General features: G+C 40.8%; 2 protein-coding genes across 5 annotated transcripts; one reads left to right on the top strand and one right to left on the bottom strand.

The window, feature by feature from the left end:
* The first annotated feature begins 2,537 nt into the window (after window positions 1-2,537).
* slc24a5 (solute carrier family 24 member 5) lies at window positions 2,538-8,589 on the top strand. Its single transcript, XM_029498839.1, has 9 exons — window positions 2,538-2,694; window positions 3,004-3,183; window positions 3,635-3,718; window positions 3,889-3,992; window positions 4,112-4,212; window positions 4,969-5,252; window positions 5,348-5,554; window positions 7,857-7,958; window positions 8,267-8,589. The coding sequence occupies exons 1-9, from the start codon at window positions 2,538-2,540 to the stop codon at window positions 8,587-8,589; spliced, it is 1,542 nt and encodes a 513-aa protein (XP_029354699.1).
* An 878-nt stretch (window positions 8,590-9,467) lies between these two features.
* On the bottom strand, window positions 9,468-18,026 carry myef2 (myelin expression factor 2). Of its 4 annotated transcripts, XM_029498783.1 has the most exons (17): window positions 17,866-18,026; window positions 16,572-16,774; window positions 15,737-15,789; window positions 14,790-14,797; window positions 14,601-14,694; window positions 13,870-14,061; window positions 13,628-13,781; window positions 13,499-13,548; window positions 13,359-13,419; window positions 12,779-12,880; window positions 12,286-12,330; window positions 12,107-12,202; window positions 11,890-11,985; window positions 11,623-11,682; window positions 10,348-10,532; window positions 10,056-10,107; window positions 9,468-9,853 (listed from the first exon to the last, which is right to left on the bottom strand). In XM_029498783.1, the coding sequence occupies exons 1-17, from the start codon at window positions 17,973-17,975 to the stop codon at window positions 9,690-9,692; spliced, it is 1,725 nt and encodes a 574-aa protein (XP_029354643.1). In that variant the 5' UTR covers window positions 17,976-18,026; the 3' UTR covers window positions 9,468-9,689. The 4 variants fall into 4 exon arrangements, with proteins under 4 accessions (XP_029354643.1, XP_029354644.1, XP_029354645.1 ...); XM_029498784.1 differs by lacking the exon at window positions 11,623-11,682; XM_029498785.1 differs by lacking the exon at window positions 12,107-12,202.
* Between the last annotated feature and the right edge of the window lie 432 nt (window positions 18,027-18,458).

The following is an 18,458-nucleotide window of genomic DNA, read 5'->3' as shown; positions in this document are numbered from 1 at the left end:
GACGGAGTGAAATTGTTGCGGTTTCCCCGGTCAGCCTGCAGCTGCCAATCAGAGGCTGTATGAGGAGGCCTGTTTTAGTTTTGGCTGAGTCTGGGATTTTTCTCCAGCTTTGATGAAAGTGACTGTTTTCTTTGGTATGTGGTGGTGTTTGCCTGTGTTAATGGCTGACACTGCCTCAAGCACCTGGTCATGTCACCACCGATAGCGGCCATCTGCCAGAGCCTTTGGGCAGCTGCTGAAGAGATACATTACAATATTATAATAATTATACATTATAATTATGAAATAGAATGGACATCTGGTAATAAATGCAATAAAGAAAATATATATTCAGTCATTCATCTTCAAATTCTTATCTGTTTCTGGGTCACAGGGTGGTCCTGGAGCCAATCCCGGGGAGAACATGTAAACTTGGCAAAGAAAGGCCCAGGCTGGGAACCGAACCTGCAACCTTCTTATTGTGGTTAGCAACAGTGCTAACCACTATGCTGCAGCGCTGACTAGAAAGTGTATATTTTGAAAGAAAAAAAACAACAACTATTGTATAAAAAATAACTTGCAGTTGTTCTTGTGAAACAAAGCTGGATAAAATAGAATTTCATGAATATATAATGGATTTAATACATGAAATTGAAATTGAATCCGATAATATTTTAGAATTTTTGCAATATTCTCTGCCTGCATTTATACACAAGATTATTTATATCATAAGAGATTACTCATTTGTTTAACAATGCACCACCATGATTATCACACACAGCTACATCCATCCATCCATCCCTCTTCTAACGCTTTCCCGTTTCCGGGTCGTGGGGGATGCTCCAGCCAATCCCAGCCAACGTTGCGGGCGAGGGGCGGGGTCACCAGTCACAGCCACTCCCGCTAGCATTCAGACCTGCGGACAGCGGAGCGTCACCGCTACAAAATCCCTTCAGGTCTAAAAGTCAAACTACATTAAAACAGTGGTTCTCAAACTTTTTTTGAAAATAAGTGGGGATTTTCAAGCCACACTTGACCCTGTCGCCCCAACAAAAATCTGGACAAATTACATTTTATTTTATCGAACTTACTTACTAACACCAAGTATGTCAGCCGCATTTTATAATGAATCAACATTAAAAACATCAGCACCAAGCTCAAAAAGAAAATGAGAGTGCAGTTCTGCCATCATAACTGATATCTTGAATCAAAAAGTACAGTAGTCAAATAATGAAAGTGTTTCATATGCAATCTGTGCAAAAAAAAAAAAAAAGAGAGAGAACTTCCCCTGTATTAGTGGCTGCAATGTGCCTGTTTTGCACTGCGCATCATCTCGAAACGGGTTTGCAGTTGTGTGTGTGTGTGTGTGTGTGTGTGTGTGTGTGTGATGGTGCTGGCTCTTTTGTGGTCCGCGTCACAAATGTATCCATGTTGCTCACAGCTACCTGTTACCTTGTTGTCCCGCTGCATTTTTCATCCCAACGTCTATCATTGTTTTTGCACTTTATTCCCAGGTTACATCTCCTAATGCTCATTAATAATTTTAGCCATTATGTATTACTTTGTTTGTGTGTTTTGTTTTGAGTGAATAATTTTTATTGTCAATAAAGAGAAGCATTTACAGTGAAATTTCCTCCCGTTTGTCGCGCCCCACGCTTTGAGAAGCACTGCACTCAAACAAACACATAGTTGGTGTCTTGAAACCACACGGGGGAGCTATTTACTTACTGGTGTGTCTTGTTTGACTGAAAAACTGATCACATTTAATGGCAACAAACACAAGAAAGCGGATGTATCACCCAATCTGACGTCACTGTTCAACTTTTGAGTGAATTGTTTGGCAATAATCAAGGCAACGTTTTGCATTCGTGTAACTTTTCAGATGGTTCAGCACAGACGTCATGGTCTAATTCAGAGCCATTAAAAAAGACAAGAAAAGTTATTAACTCAGCAGCTCCTGCAGCTCAGTCTGTCCATCAGCTCACTGTTTCTAAATGTGTACCAGTGGGCTCATGTGTGGGCAGCTCTGTGGGCTTTGGGGAGATTGTGGACGTATGTCCAAACAGGTCCACACACTATTGTAGTATTGATGGTTGATTGACTGATGATTATCCATCTTTCTGTCTATTTGTCTATTTAATCTAGCTATCAATCTTCCAATAATATCTACCCAAAAATGTATTTCTTAAAATTTAATGGGACCATGTGAATTTGTGTGACTGTCATGTATTTGTCACCAGATGACATAAAAAAAATGAAAATCTAAATCTAGAAATGTGACTCGGTGTGTTTCTGTTTCTGGCTCTGGTGGCCCCCAGGCTGGAGCATATTCAAGTCGACAGGAATGACTCGCAACTCGTGACCCCCTCAGTGTTTGCAGCCCAGACCTTAAAAGATGCTTTCTGCCCCGATAATCTCTCTCTCTGTCTGCAGTGGTAGTGTGGCGTTTAGGTGCAATCAGCTCCGGCATATGTTTCATCCTTCTGAGCTTGTTAGAGCAAAGAGACGTATGAGTCCCTGGAAGAATTACTAAATCCACCTGCCTGACCCGAACGACCATGAACAAGGCTGCCCCTTTGCAGAAGAAGAAGAGGAAGGATTTTATACCTTACTTTTTAGGCTTTGTGACCTTTTTGTATTGCACGGTGCATCTGATATCATTCACAGCACACAGAGCTCAGGACACCCACCCGGCCAGGGCGCGCAGGGCTCTGGGTAAGAACACCATCTGTGTTGACCGTGTGTCTTTAAATCTCCCGTAACACCGCTATGTTGGTTTGTTGCATTATCCGGAGCTATTTAATGTGTCATTACAAATGTCACAGTTGGTTTTCCCGTTTAAAGCTGCCTGTGAGACATCAGTTGTGCTTCAGCAGCTGTGACGGAGCCCCCCCAGGTCTGATTGCCGTGTAACTGCCGTCTAAGTGCCGCAACAATCTGCCTGTCTGGGGTCACACGTTTTGACAGCGATGATCACTAAATAGTGTGTGTGTGTGTGTGTGTGTGTGTGTGTGTGTGTTTCAGACAATGAGACGGAGTGTATCTCACCTCAGTCGTCAGAGTTTCCTGAGGGCTTCTTCACGGTGCAGGAGAGGAAGGATGGAGGGCTCGTCATTTATTTCATGTTGATATTCTACATGCTTCTGGCTGTAGCGATAGTCTGCGACGATTACTTCCTGCCATCTTTAGAAGTGATCAGTGAACGTGAGTGACCGGAAACATCTGGACTTTCTGGCTACAGTCTATAGGCCTGTTGTGTTATGGTGTGGACTCCTGCATCATCTCAACTGCACAACACTTCACTGAGGAAAAAAATATTTATATGAATTATTATTTATAAGTTACTGTCATAGGTAAAATTCAAATCTCAAATGAAAGATATAAGTTCAGTTGTAATTCTATCTTGTGAAACCAAATACATAAATATGTATTAACTGTGTAAATGTTTAAATCCATGCCATGTAGTATGCACAATGGATTGAAGAATCTAAGTTTAACTTGGGCTTCAACTCATGTTTAGTTTTCATTATTCACAGATTTCCTTTGCATTTTATGGTGACACCATACCGGATTGTGCCTCAGCAGGTGTTTCTGTTGTTTTGTGGGTGCCATATAAGTCACTGTGTCTTGCCGTTGTCTCCTGTGTCTCTCTCAGGTCTGGGACTGTCTCAGGATGTAGCAGGAGCCACATTTATGGCAGCTGGGAGTTCTGCACCAGAGCTGGTCACAGCCTTTCTTGGTAATTTTGCAGTAAGACAACAATAATGAGAAGAGTAAAATTGATGATGACACAATGAACCATGACTTTGCCACCAAATGGGAAGACAAAGGAACTGTGGCCTTTGATTCTGACCTTTTTCATTTCACAATGTTCCCTTCTGTGTGCTTTTCATGTGTGTGATGTGTTAGGTGTGTTTGTGACAAAGGGAGATATCGGGGTCAGCACTATTGTGGGATCAGCAGTCTACAACCTGTTGGGTATCTGTGCTGCATGCGGACTCTTGGCCTCCATGGTACATTTTCACAATACACAAACAACAGTAACTGCTTGGGCTTTTCTGGATCAGGGCAGGAGACTGTGTCTGTAGTGTTGTAAAAGCTGTAAACGATTTATTTTTGTTTCCTCTTTCAGGCAGGGCATCTCACCTGTTGGCCTCTATTCAGGGATTGTCTGGCATATGGTATCAGTGTAGCTGCTGTCATTGGCATAATTTCTGATAACAAGGTGTACTGGTGAGTGTATTTGTGTACACTGATCTAACAACAAGATACGGCTGCACGATCTCCAAGCCTTTACACCACCCAAATGTTCAAGATGGCTGTAAAAGACCTTGTCAGATATAATTGCATCTTGTGACACTGACAAAAAATATTATCACAAATCAACAGTATATTACACTATTGTGACTCACTGAATGCACTGAGCATTAAGGTTCCTTCAATAAAAGAATTAAAAAATGTACTCAAAACAAACTGGAATAAACAGTCGACTTATATACAACTTTCTGGTGTGAGTAGAGAGCTAATGTGTGACACACTATAAATAACAATTAACAAAAAAAAAACAAAACATATCCTCAGAGGAGCAGAGGAGTTTTGCTATTGTTATAGGGCAAACATTATCACCTCTTACATGATAAAGACAAAGTTTGTGTCAAGCAGAAATTCTTATTGTGGGGCAGCAGCACTAACCACTTTGCCACAGTGCTGCCCCTATTACATTATATACAACATAAATTCTAAAAGCAGTGTGTATATGATAAGGTATTACCAGGAAATGGAATTTTCTTAGATGTTATCATGTGGCTAAGGACTTGTGCTAAAGTCACATATTGACACTGGAGCAAGATCCTTTTTTGACATAGACCGAGGGGTTTTGGTCAAAAGCCCCGGGAAAAGCTTAACAATTGACCTTACATTTAAAGTATTAATGACTTGTATCTCTCCCCAAGCACAGGAATGAATTGCAATACTCACTTTTTCTCACAGGTACGATGCTGCCTCTCTGCTGCTGGTCTATGGCGTCTACATTGTGGTTCTGTGCTTCGACCTTCGCATCAGTGAGTTCATCCTGAGGAAGTTGAGCCCTTGCTGCACCTGCCTGGGTAGAGAGTCTGTGGAGAAGAACGAGAGACGACCTCTGATGGGCTGGAACGATGACACCAGTCTGCGAGTGCACAGTCGCTCCAGAGCAGACAGCGGCATCTTTCAGGACGACTCAGGATACTCTCACCTGTCTCTCAGCCTGCATGGCCTCAATGAGATCCCTGAAGGTAAAACAAACTTCTTAGTGACACAAATCTTCAACGATGCCCTGGTTGCAATATTTGACGCGTGTCCTTGTGTTTGTCTCTTTGTGTCCTAGCAGGGCAAAAGAGTGTGTTTGCTGTACCAGAGAGTGACCTCAAACGTATTCTCTGGGTTCTGTCTCTGCCCATCATCACTATACTTTTCCTGACTGTCCCTGATTGCAGGAGAAGGTTCTGGAGACAATGGTTCATGATAACCTTCTTCATGTCTGCTGTCTGGATCTCTGGTTTCACATACATATTGGTGTGGATGGTCACTATTGTTGGTAAGATGATCATATTTACTTTGCCTTCAGCGATGAGCTTGTGTAGAATCTCATTTCCCTCGTCTTTTTAGTCTTTTCTACTCTGAGGTGTAAACCAGCCCAACACCCACTGGCTTGTAGAGTCCTTGTGGATCACAAGTGTTTCAAACCTGTGAGAAAAATGTCTGATTTGCAGAGTAGAGTCACATGTTGGTCTGCTGGATAATTCTTGAGATGCCATTGTCCTGGAAAGCGTAGAAGAGGGTTATTGTAGCTCCAGTGGGCCATGTGCCTACCCAGCCACAGCAGGATTACAGGCTGCCTCACTCCAAAGGAAGCAGAGTCATGTGAGCACTGGGTGTACATACAGAACTACCCACAGGCATGGGTCAGAGAACAGTTCATCTACGACAGAGATGGAAAGTATGTAACTGACTCAGGATCAAGCCCCAAGCTCAACTTCAAACATGTGATGGTGGTAGTTCTACTGGAGTATAATGAGATTATTATCCCGTAATCCGTGCAGACGTGTGCACAAACAGGTAGAACCCAAAACGTACACTACGTGATAGAGAATCCTTCAGGCCGTTTTCTGTAGCAGCCACCAAACTTCAGAAATAGTGGGTTCAAATGAATGAATTATTATTAATGAAAACTATTTCTCCCACAGCAGCTTCTAGTGAGAGTCTCAAGTACAAAAGACCATGTCCTCTAATACTTCTCTATTTTTTTAGGGAGTCTATGAGCCATGAAAAAGAGTTTACAATTGGGGATTAGACATTTTAAGCTTGTTAGGTTTAGGAAGGCTCATTCTACTATTTTAGAATATATTTATATTGAAGAAAAATGCATGAATTGAACTTATCTGAACATTCTTATCCGCGACCCTGGAAAAGGATAAACGGTTAGATAAAAGGATAGATGGATGAATGATGAACGAATTTTTTATGTGGAATTCTGCAGGGGAATCAGAATCAGAAATAGTTTTATTGCCAGGTATGTGTAAACATACCAGGAATTTGACTCTGGTGTTTCAATCTTGGACAAGGGAAAGAAAAAATAAAAAAGGAAATATATATATACATTGAAATTAGAAATATTTGTAGTGGGATATGATACAATAGTGCAATAGTGCAATAATGTGCAAATGTTCATGAGGTTGTCAGGTGGCTAATGGGGAGATCTGGGAGACAGCCTGGGGGAAGAAACTGTTTCAAAGTCTGGTGGTTTCAGTGAACAGAGCTCTGTAGCGCCTACCAGAGGGCAGCAGTCTGAACAGTTTGTGTCCAGGGTGTGAGGTCTGCAGCGATGGTACCTGCCCAGGTCCTGGATGGAGGGCAGGTCGGTCCCAATGATCTTCTCTGCAGACCTTACAGTTCATTGCAGTCTGTTCCTGTCCTGCTTGGTAGCTGATCCGGCATTTGAAAGTGCCGGCACACATCCTCTTCACAGCTCTCAGTGCAGGGGGGCTCAGGTACAGCGCAGCCGTTGGGAGTTATGAATGGGGCGGGTGATGGGTGTGAAAACCGGCAGGAGTTCAGTTCCTCTGCCAGTGGTTTGTTCCCTGCTGGGTAGGGGGATGGGCTTCTGTAGTTGGTCGTGTCCTGAAGGCCTCTCCACACTGAAGCAGGATCACTGGCTGGGTTTTTGCTCTTCAGCTTCTCAGAGTAGCTCCTCTTAGCTGCTCTGATTTCCCTCTTCAGTGTGTTCCAGGCCTGCTCGTACAGGACACAGTCCCCACTTCTGCAGGCCTCCTCCTTGGCCTGGCGCAGTTTCCGCAGTTTGGTGTTCTATGTGCACAAGAGTTTGGTCGACATACACGAGTCCTCATAGAAACTGATGTACGATGTCAGTCAGAGATCCATCGCTGCAGCTTCAAAGACACTGCAGTCAGTGCTGTCAAAGCAGGCCTGTAACTTTGACTCAGCAGTCCATCTCTTCACTGTCCTCACTATAGGCTTTGCAGATTTTAACTTCTGCCTGTAGGTTTGGATGAGACGGACCATGCAGTGGTCGGAGAGCCCCAAGGCAGTGTGGGTAACAGAGTGGTAGGAGTCCTTCAGAGCAGTGTAAGCGTCACTGGTGAGACACTTGATGTGCCGCCTGTACTTAAGGAGTTCTTGGCTGAGGTTCTCTGTTAAAATTGAGTTTGCAAATCTGAATTCACTATTAGGATCTATCATCTCTTCTCCACGGCTACAAGCCTGCTTTCAGATATTTTTTATTAATTCTCAAGCCATCATCAGTCAGCTGCTGTTCTCTGTTGCTTGATGTTTTCTGAGGAAGGGAGGTTTGACAATGTGTTGGTATTATTTTCACACAGGTGAGACCCTTGGCATTCCTGATACAGTTATGGGACTCACTCTGCTTGCTGCGGGGACCAGTATACCTGATACTGTAGCCAGTGTGATGGTGGCCCGAGAAGGTAAAAACTTATATCACCTTCTGTTTGCATTCACAACTACTATATCTAACATGGATACAGTAATCTGAGACCTGTCAAAACTAAAAAAAAAAATTGATTCATTATTAAAATTAAGTTACACCACTGATTATCCCTGAATAATATGCAGTTGTGGTTGCTGCTGAGCACTGAGCTCTGTAACTGAAACATTTAAGTGGAAACTGTTTCATAATTGACTTTGAGTTAATTTTCCACCAGCTATTGTACAAATTATCGTGTGAATAGAGTTTTGCATCCAGCACTGATAGTGAATGTTTTCTGTTCAACAGGGAAAGCAGACATGGCCATGTCCAACATAGTAGGCTCTAATGTTTTCGATATGCTCTGCCTGGGCCTGCCTTGGTTCATTAAAACTGCTTTTGTGGACACTAACAATCCAGTTGAAGTCAACAGCACTGGGCTGGTCTTCATCTCCTCCACACTGCTCCTTTCAATCATCTTCCTTTTTGTAGCGGTTCATGTTAATGGATGGAAACTGGACTGGAAGCTCGGACTTGTTTCTCTCTTCTGCTACATTGTCTTTGCTACTCTGTCCATCCTGTATGAGTTGGGAATTATTGGGAACAACCCTATAAGACTGTGCAGTGACTGAGATCTGACCTTGGCGGGACTGAAGCCATATTCTAAGAGACTCCACTGGTCCAAAACCACAGCAAAAATGTTAAGCCTATAAATCTTCAAAGGTGACACCCAGGGGATATGGTCCCTCTCACATGCTTTTAAAGATGTGTGCTGGTCACATCTCTGGAAGAAGATGGTCCATGTCAGTAATGCATTTCACCAAAGGAATGGAAATGTACAAAGGATCACCTTCATGTGATGTTACGAACCAGACTGTTACACAATGTTGGCCTGTTATCAAGATCTAAGTTGTACTCCCTTACTCAAGGCCCATAAATGGAAAATTTGCAAGTTCAAATAAATGCAAGGTGTTAAATCAGTGTCACCTAAACTCATTTGGCCTTGTTCTTCTGTTTCTGTGGAAGAACTAAAACAAGAGTCATCCTCTACACATCCCTGATAAGCTTTTATGAGTAAGTCCTTATTGCCTGCTTGGAGGAATGTTGGCATGAGCCATAAACAGTGAAAAACAAACACAAAAAGACTTTCCACTTCTTTTGTGTTACCGTAAATAGAACAACTAAGTGTTCATCACTTGTTCATAATTAACTCTTGCAAAAGTTATAGGAACTTCAAACACCATCCTTTGACCCCAAAAAATTCAAATGTTCTGTGATTGCTGTTTCAGAGAACGCACCAAGTAAAATTTACCTCAATTTTCCTCCTAGTTTTTCATAACAATTTTTGCTCTTGGGATTAATGTAGTTACCCAACTTTTAAGAGACCACTGTGTAGCAGTGTTGAGCAATACTGCAACATATCAGCTTCACATTACACACACACACACACACACACACACACACAACGTGGAATGGTGTTACTTTGATCTCAGAAGATTTTATAACCAGCCAGGATTAAAAATTAAAAAGTTTATTTGCTCAAACAAACTGACTGACAAATTAAAAACGGTTTACAAAAAAATAAAATACCTATGAAGTATATATAAACAAAAATATTTCAAACAGTGGACAAACTGAGATATGAAGTAATTGTGTTTTTAAAACAAAACAAAAAGATCATTGGCAAGAGGGCTGAATGTGGAAGTGTGTTATCATTACTCCTACAGAAGCTCTAGGCATTGCGATCGATGCGAACATCCACCTCTCTGCCATTGATCTTGGTTCCATTCATCAACCTACAGGCCTTCTCAGCACTCTCTGGTGAGTCAAATCTCACAGTTCCACAGCCCTTTGACTTCCCATTCTCCATCTTGATCTCTGCAAACATTACTTGGCCTGCAAAATACAATAAGTATTAAATAGTTTTGCACAATGTAGATTCATTTTTAATCCAAAGATTTTGGCAACCTTGTTTAACCACCCGTAATGTGTTTGTTGATATGTGAAGGGAGTCTTGATCTATTGCTGTCTTCATGTTTTAAATTTTTGCAAATACATGTACAGCAAAAAGTTAATCAATACTAAAGAAAAGATGTACCGCAGTGACTGAACTTCTCTTTCAGCTTTTGCCATGTAAGATCATAGGACAGCTGCAACATAGAAATGTATATATTAGTCAATATACTTGTTATAATGTATTAATTATATAAGAGTTTTGGAAAGAAAAACAAAAAAAAAGCAAGAAAATTAATTTAATCAAACAATTTCCACAAAAATGTAGGTGAATGCCAAGACAATCAATAACCTATTGTGAGGTACAGCACAAGTAACTTAATCGAAACAGATTAAAAATGAACTATGAACTATTAACAGACCTAACCAACACCTACATTTCGCACAAAGATTTGACAGCCTGCTTTAGACCCGGAGCCTCTGTCAGACATGCCTCCACCCATGTGGCCTGGCCCCCCACTGCCATAGCCACCAAAGCCACGGTTCATGTCCATTCCTGACATGCCCATGAGGTCGAAGCTGGATCCCATACGATCCATCGACATATTTCCCATTCCACCACCTGTTAAAAACATTAACATAATATGAGTGAGCAACCAAACGTAATGTGATGGGTATATTTCTTCAGCCTGCAAAGGCTTATGAGATTTGTATGCATGAGCTTTTATGAAAAGAACTGTATATTGAAATTGTCACACATAAAAACTGTAAAATGATAACTTATACCATCACATTGATTTCCTTGAATTTTGTCAAATGATATGTCACTGAAGCACAGATAAACAAGGAAACTCAGCCAGCATTCCATCACTTAAAGGCATTAGCTGACAGGGAGTACGTCACTGACATTGTTTATACAGGAAGCGCAGACTTTGTACCAGATTGTATCTTTAGTTCTAAGGTCAGAGTTCCAAAACAAACTCAACAAAGAAGCGTGTATAATTTTTTTTTTTTTTTTTTTTTTAAATTATTAAAATTGTCTTTTGAAGATATAAGAAATAGATATAACTTTCAGGTTACTTTAGAACCATGCAAGCACGCATTTCAATTTCTCAAAAGTAAGAAATTGTTGTTGGTGCAAAGGACAAAATTGTTTATCTCTAATGAAAGGGCAGAATCCCTGCCAGGTTCTCTGGTTCAGACAGTAATGTTGAGGATGCAGCCTGTGTAAGTGAAGAGTTGCACATTCACTGCGGTGTACATTAAAATAAACTACAGGGAATGTCTGGTCTTTGTGACCACAGAGCAATTTATACTTTAGGCCACATCCACCAATTCATTTAGTGACTTGCTGTAATTCAGCCTGCAAGGACCAAAGGAACCAGGGATCTACCCCCATACCTTCTGATGAGTTCCACCTGTGAGTTATAGTCATAAATAAGTCGTTCACTTGCAACTATGGCTACAATATCATTCAAGCTTCAATGGTGGCATTGTATATCACTATGAATCTTGCGCCCTTGTATAGAAAACACTAATCCTCACAGACTTAATATTTTGTGAAATACTAGAGCTGAGCTCCCACCATTCTTCCCTGTTGCCCTTTAAACAAGTTACAAAGCTTGTGAATTGCTTCAGTCCTGCCCCATACAAGATTTGATGCATTAACAACAATAATAAAGAAAAAAAATTGGATTTAATATTGCATGTACCTAATCCAGTGCCCATGTGCCCCATGCCACCACTACCCATGCCTCCTCCATACCCTCCACCTAAGGAAGAGAATGCAAGTTGCTGCACATTAGTTTTTGTGTTGCAAAAAACCAAAAACACCAAACAAACAAAAGTAACAATTAGTCAGAAAATAAAAAGCATGGAAAAACAAAGCCCCAGACAAATGCGAGTTTTTGAAACTGCCCATTTATAGCTTGGTATAAAGTATAGAGGACATTCAGGATTGCCTGTAGAATAGCACGTACCCATTCCTCCAAAGGAATCCCCAAATCCTCGAGTCACTGGCATGTCACTGTGGCCAAAATCGCGATCCATTCCACCCATTCCAGAGCGGTACATATCTCCACCCAGGGGGGAAAAAAACAACCTTAGACTAGACAAAATTGCAGCTCAGCAGTTACAGGATAACATTCTAGACATGAACATCATGTCTGCCAAGCATGAGTAAATAAGTTAATTTACCTCCCATCCTGCCAACTGGAGCCATTTCTCTCCCTCCAAAGCCCCCCATGTTGCCCATACTATCCATGCCCCCAAAGCCCCCACCACCGCCCATTCCTGAGAAAAAGCACCACCAGGTTTTAACTTGGCTTACTCCCTCACTTCACAAAGTCACAAAATTCAAACAGCAAAAACCTTACCTCCTCCAAGTCTATTCATTCCACTATAACCTGCAACATCCATACCTATGGCAAAAGATATCTTAGTACATATACACGGTAATGTGTGTGGCCTGATTATCAAAGTGTACAAAGGTGCTCTTAGGTAGGTCATAGACATCCTATCACCTAGTAGTGTAAAACTCCTGGATTTCAACTGGTTAGAGCTCGTCGTATCTCTAAGACTCACACTGCTGCATGGGCAAAAGAAGACCCAAATAAATATCAGCCAAATATATATGGTTGCACATTAAATTTGTGTTTTTGGTTTGCGACAATATTACAAAATGATGTTCAAACTTGTTAAACATCATTTTATACTTGACAAACACATTGCACTTTTGTGCACTATGTTTACCAGTGAGAGGACATGGATCTGGTTTCCTCTGAAAAACCTTTGCCTCTAGAGATTCATTTGCAACACATTACATAATATGCTTTACATAGCATGTGGCAGCATTCCAAGGTGACTGACCTCCAGGTCCCATGGAGCCCATGTTTCCTCCACCACTCAGGCGAATGGCATTTATAGGTTGCCCACCTGGCCCTAGTCCCATGCCAATACCACCAAGACCCCCTGCATGCACGTGCGCGCGCGTACACACACACACACACACACGAAAAAAAGTTTGAACTGTGTTATTTTTTTAAACAATGATAGCAGAGCAGATCAGCCATATAAACAATCAATTATCCTAGCAACATTTATTGTAGTAGGCATTTCAAAATTCTGTGCACAAAGTAATTTAGTAACAAAAATTGATCCTTTAATGCATCTGCAATGCACCAATTCCTAAGAACGGCAAATGTACTGCTCAGAGCATACTTACTGTTGAAGCTACACAGACACTGCTGTTGGGTAGAGCAGTTATTCATTCCACCTTGTGTCATATTGTTTAATATGTGGAATATCTCCACACCCTATTATGATTATGATATTATGCTCATACTTGTTACACAGACATTGTCATTGATAAATTTGACTAACTTCATTTCACTGGGTACTGACCTCTCTTACATTTCAAAAACTGACATGGTAGTTACAGTGTACTCACTTGGTAACTGAGCTGTTTTTTCGACTTGACGGAAATCATCAGGAGGAAGAGATTTCTCATCCTACAAAAGCAGATATCAAATTTAGAAATGTATTTTCACATCCTCTGCACAACTTAGATCATGTGATTTCATACCATACCATTTTTACGTGCATCTGTCTGTCAAAAAGCATCTGCCCATTAAACATGGCTGAGCTCAAGGTCAAGGAGGTCTCAGTAAAATTGGAATTCACAATAAAATGCTTCATCTATTCAGTTCTGAAGGATACATATGGCCTGCACAGCCTCCAGTGGCTGCTCAAAAGTCACTGTTCCCATCCCTCGGCTCCTGCCATCCTTATCCTCCTTCACATCTGCACGTTTTACCATGCCTGCCATGCAGAACACCTCCTTTAGCTTCTTCCAGCCCACCTTGAAATCCAACTGTAGAACCACAGAAAGATATATTTTTAATCAACATGACTGATTGTTACTGGTTTGAATTGGAAGTTATTTGACAGTATTCACATACATTGGCCACAAACACTGTTGTGCCCAGTCGTCCAGCCTGCAGTGCATGGATGACCTCAGGTGGGATATTGGGATTGTTTGCAATGGAGGGTGGGATGTTCATCCCACCAGGACCCATATCCTGTCCTCGACCACCCTGTTGACTTCCTCCCATGCGTTGCAGCACGCGCCGTGCATACTCCCCATCAGGGTCCTTAAAAGAAATTTTTGAAGGGAAAAATACATCTCATTAACTTTAAAAGCTTCAAAACATAAAGGTTAATTATCGTTTAGCTATGCTGCTATAGACCTAGACTACTGGTGGATGCACTGAGCTCCTCTGATTGTCTCCCTACCTCCCCAATGTCACCAACTTTGTTTCTTTCCTTTCCCATATTTTGTGATTTCCCTCGTCCTTTCTCTTTCCCTGACCTCATCCTGCAGATGTTGAATCATCGCTGCCCCTTGTTCCTGCTCAGCACCTGCTGCTGTAATGGTTACTATTAGTTATCTTTAATTTCCATTATTAATCTCTAGCTTTAATCACTTTCTCTGTTATATTTACTTACTACTGATATTTACCAATGTACTTGTAGTGGTGTCCATCTTCAATTCTCTGTACATCTGTATTTTTGTATTTGCTTGTATCTCTCTCTTTTCTCTCAACTGATAATTATTGTATAATCTAAGTTATTTGGTGCAGTTCAAATATTATATTTTCAGCTCTGACAAAAAAAAAATCCTCTAACCCACCTCCTTGATGTTAAGCAGCCTTCCATTCAGGTCATGCTTATTCATAGTCAATATTGCTTTTTTTACAAACTCCTCATCTTTGAACGCCACCACACTGTTGAATCAGAGATAAAATCAGTTCACACAAAGAAAGATATAGAATAGTTTGTGTCAGTATGCTTATTTGAGAAAGTATAGGCAGTCTCTTACCCACAACCCTAAACATGAGGCATCACAGGGATCCAGGTAGCAAACACATCCAACCGGAGGGAGTGAATAAAAAACAGTTTAAAATCAAGACAAATAACTGGTACACATTATATATCTAATTTCTAAACATGCCTCTAGTAGTTTCAATAATGCATGTTGGGCCTATTTTGCCCACTGACTTGTGCCAGCAGTTTTTGGTTGTGTTTAAATCAATTGCAAACAACCTTTAAATACTGCTAAAAACATGTGTTTTCATCATTATGCAAAGTACCTTTAACAAGTAATACATTTAAAATATTGAAGAGAAAATACTGCTTTATATGTTGTATATAGTTGTATATGGATCTGTCACAAACAGATCCATGTGCATCGCAATTATCCTGAAACAGTTTATTGTTTTGAACTGGACATATAAATGCAGGGGGGAAAAAAATCATTAACAGGTTTGCCACTGTGATAAAGAAAAAAAATGTGTGGTTCAAGTTTACCATTTAATATAAGGAAAGAAAGAAAAAAACCAAATCAAAACACTGCAGAATCTTTCAAGACTGTTTTGTTCCTTTGAAGTGAGAGCTGTGCCATCGAACAGAATTGTAGGGTAAGATTTTGAGACATGGGGGTCAATCAATAAAACAAATCACACAACCCACATTTCCCTTTGGAAAATGGCCAGACAAACTTTTAAACCAATTGAAAAGACAACAACAAAAGCAAAAGTGTACTCTTAGATGAGTTCATTAGGCTACTTTTCCAAATCAACAGGACATCTCCCTTTCAAATGAATATCAATCATTAGCCATCTATCGGGCTCTAAACACAACCTACAGTATCTCCAGTTCAGTAACACAGTAAGACCCAAAGGATCAGAACCTAGAAGAGCACTTGATTATTGAGAGCCTGCTGAGGGCATTTAAAACCTCGTGCAGCAAGTTGGCCACATCACTTACCCTTGACTTTCCTTCTGCATCCTTAAAGAGCTCCACGTATGTAACCTCACCAACTACATGAGACATACAAAGGAAAAATACCAAAAGAACAAAGGAATTTAAGTCACCAAGTCTTCAAGTCGCCGTAGGCCTTGGCAATGCCGCTACAGATGGAGATGTCCAATTAATGATCAACAGTCAGCCCAGACCAACATCCCACCAGACAACACCATGCCTTTCTGGGCAGTGACTGAGGCCCCCCAAAGGTCAAGGCCAGAGAGAAACACAGCTACATTAAACCTGGGAAATTCAAAAGGACTTCAGCATGATCAGTTTGTCAACAGATTCCATACATGTCAGTTGAAAGTATTAAGCTGTCCTTTGACCTTTCAAAAGGCTTCTTGAGACCCCCATAATTCAGAGTGTAAAACATTACAACATTGTCATTGATATAATCAAGATTCACCTTGCAACAAATGCAACAAAAACATTCAACAATCAATTCGACTACTGGTTTGAGGTTATATTTTGGAGGTGACAATGCCATGAAACAAGTGACAATGTAACAACATTCATCTTCCTTTTCTCACACACATATCAGCCCAAACTAAGTTAATGTCCATCCAAAAAAAATAAATAAAAAATAAAAAAAATCTTAAAACTCCAATAACCTAATGTCACACTGTGTTGGTTCCCTACAATGTGCACTAAGCACATCCAAAGAAGGCTACAAACTAATTGACTACAGCTAGAAGCAGAATGCTCCATAAGGTAACAAACGAGAAAGGGTCAGGAACTTCTAATCAGCTGGAGATACAGTGAAGGGGAGACACATACCCATCACTGGGTACATTACCTTTCTCACGCATTAGATCTTTAATTGCTTGCCACTTCATGTCATAGGGGATATTGCTGATGAACACTCGGTTCCTATGCGCACCCTTCTTTTCGCCACCATGTTTGTCTTTGTAGGGATGGTAGCGGTTTCCTCTTCTGCTTCCAGATGACTTCTCTTTAACATCCTGCTTTTCTTTGGGGACCTTTGTTTCTTCAGCATCCCTAAAAAAAAAGCAGAAAGAGCAACTCAGAGAGGAGCCTAACTAAAAACTATCAAAAATCTTGATCTTTAGAAATTTGTTAAGTCTTAAGTCGAGTGAATGGTCACTAAATTTGTAGATTTACGTTTCATGGGCAATGCTCTTTTCTTTAAATTATTCCATTAAAATTAATTGAACAGCTGCAAATAACTTATCAACCTTAAGGAAAATTTGTCAAAAATTTTATTTATGAGATCGTAAATTACAAACAATTAATTTTCCTTACATAACCGTGAACTTTATGTGGATGAATGTCTTTTCTAACAAATCAGCCGACCAGACAAGTTAAAGACAATAAACACAGATGTGAATACTAGTTTGTCACTCACAACCTGTGCAACAACCTAGCTACGCAAATTAAAATAAATGCATATCTATCACGTTAGGCTGGTTATCTGTGGTGACGATGCAACAGAGATCATCAGTACATCGTATTTCTTACTGTCATAGTGTCCAATTTTATAAGAGAAACCAACTTGCTATTAATATTTAAAAAATGTTAAAAAAGGCGTGAGATTATGTTGCAATCCTGCATTATGTATATACTAGTGCATCTTGCAGACACCTGCAGCTATAATCATTGTAACCTTGACACAATGAATCCTGCAGCTGAATGGAGAGGGACAGCAGCTAACGCTGGCTGGTGTCTAAAATCAAATGCAGCTTTGCTGTTTTGTCCAGCTAACGAATTAAACGTATGTCAGTTAAACTTAATACAATGATATTCAGGGCCGTGCCAGCATTAGCCATAAAACAAGCAAAACAGAGCCGAGGTTAGCTCCCAGTTATGCTTGAGCCACTGCACCATGTTAGATTTTAAAGCAGGTGCGAACCAGCTTTACACTTTAGATAAATGTGTAAATAAATATTACACATGGCGGCAAGTTAGCTGGGAGCCAAAAGTCTATCATACATGCGTTTTCGGTGTTTACCTAGGGAGCTTAATAGACGCTGTTTAGCTAACAATAGCTAGCATCCCAGGACTCCATCTTAGCTAAACTTGGTAACGGCTGCGCAGACACGATGGCCGGATGAATCCATCGTTTCACTCACGTTTTCATCCCGTTGGGTGTTTCTTGAGATGTCTCGTCGGTTTCGGACTTGACGGATGCAGAAGACTCGTCCTGCTTTGGCTCCTCGTCTAGGGTTACAACATCTGCCATGTTGAGGTTGAGTTGTCACACAACGCAAGATGCCTCTGACGCTACGCAGTTCAAAATGTGCAGGAGAGATTTGCGCCTGCAACGCGAGATTTGGGAGTTGTTGGAAAGCAGCGGAATACAACAGAGTGGAACAAAGTAGGACAGAATAGAGCAGAATTTAGGAGAATCTCAGCATGACAAAATAGCTAGTATTTTAATAGCTGTGATCAGGAAGAGGTATTTTCAGATGGGTGCTTCAAGTGTATTTCTGAACAGTATCCAGATCACAGAAAACCAGTCCAACCCAGTAAAGCAGGCCGAAGAACATCTAAGTTCCTGAACAGCAAATTATTTATTCTAACATTTATATTGTACTATACATTTACTCTCCACTTTCAGACAGTTTAATTCATCAAGGGACACCAGTAATACATATAACCTACAATATTCCAGGCAGCACACTCAGACTGTAAGTCTTTTGATACTGATTATAATACCAAGCCA

Source organism: Echeneis naucrates, chromosome 3 (genome assembly GCF_900963305.1).
Source record: "Echeneis naucrates chromosome 3, fEcheNa1.1, whole genome shotgun sequence".
NCBI classification, from domain to species: domain Eukaryota; kingdom Metazoa; phylum Chordata; class Actinopteri; order Carangiformes; family Echeneidae; genus Echeneis; species Echeneis naucrates.
This window is presented reverse-complemented; position numbering and strand designations above follow the sequence as displayed.

What these genes read in the sequence shown, in the direction of transcription:
- slc24a5 (XM_029498839.1), top strand. Translation starts at nt 2,538, where the DNA reads ATGAACAAGGCTGCCCCTTTGCAGAAGAAGAAGAGGAAGGATTTTATA. An exon ending in TTTAGAAGTGATCAGTGAAC is followed by an intron (nt 3,184 to 3,634) that starts GTGAGTGACCGG and finishes TGTCTCTCTCAG; the next exon opens with GTCTGGGACTGTCTCAGGAT. An exon ending in GCTGGTCACAGCCTTTCTTG is followed by an intron (nt 3,719 to 3,888) that starts GTAATTTTGCAG and finishes GTGATGTGTTAG; the next exon opens with GTGTGTTTGTGACAAAGGGA.
- myef2 (XM_029498783.1), bottom strand. Translation starts at nt 17,975, where the DNA reads ATGGCAGATGTTGTAACCCTAGACGAGGAGCCAAAGCAGGACGAGTCT. An exon ending in GGAGGCTGTGCAGGCCATAT is followed by an intron (nt 13,549 to 13,627) that starts GTATCCTTCAGA and finishes CCTTGAGCTCAG; the next exon opens with CCATGTTTAATGGGCAGATG. An exon ending in AATGAATAGACTTGGAGGAG is followed by an intron (nt 12,203 to 12,285) that starts GTAAGGTTTTTG and finishes GCTTTTTCTCAG; the next exon opens with GAATGGGCGGTGGTGGGGGC.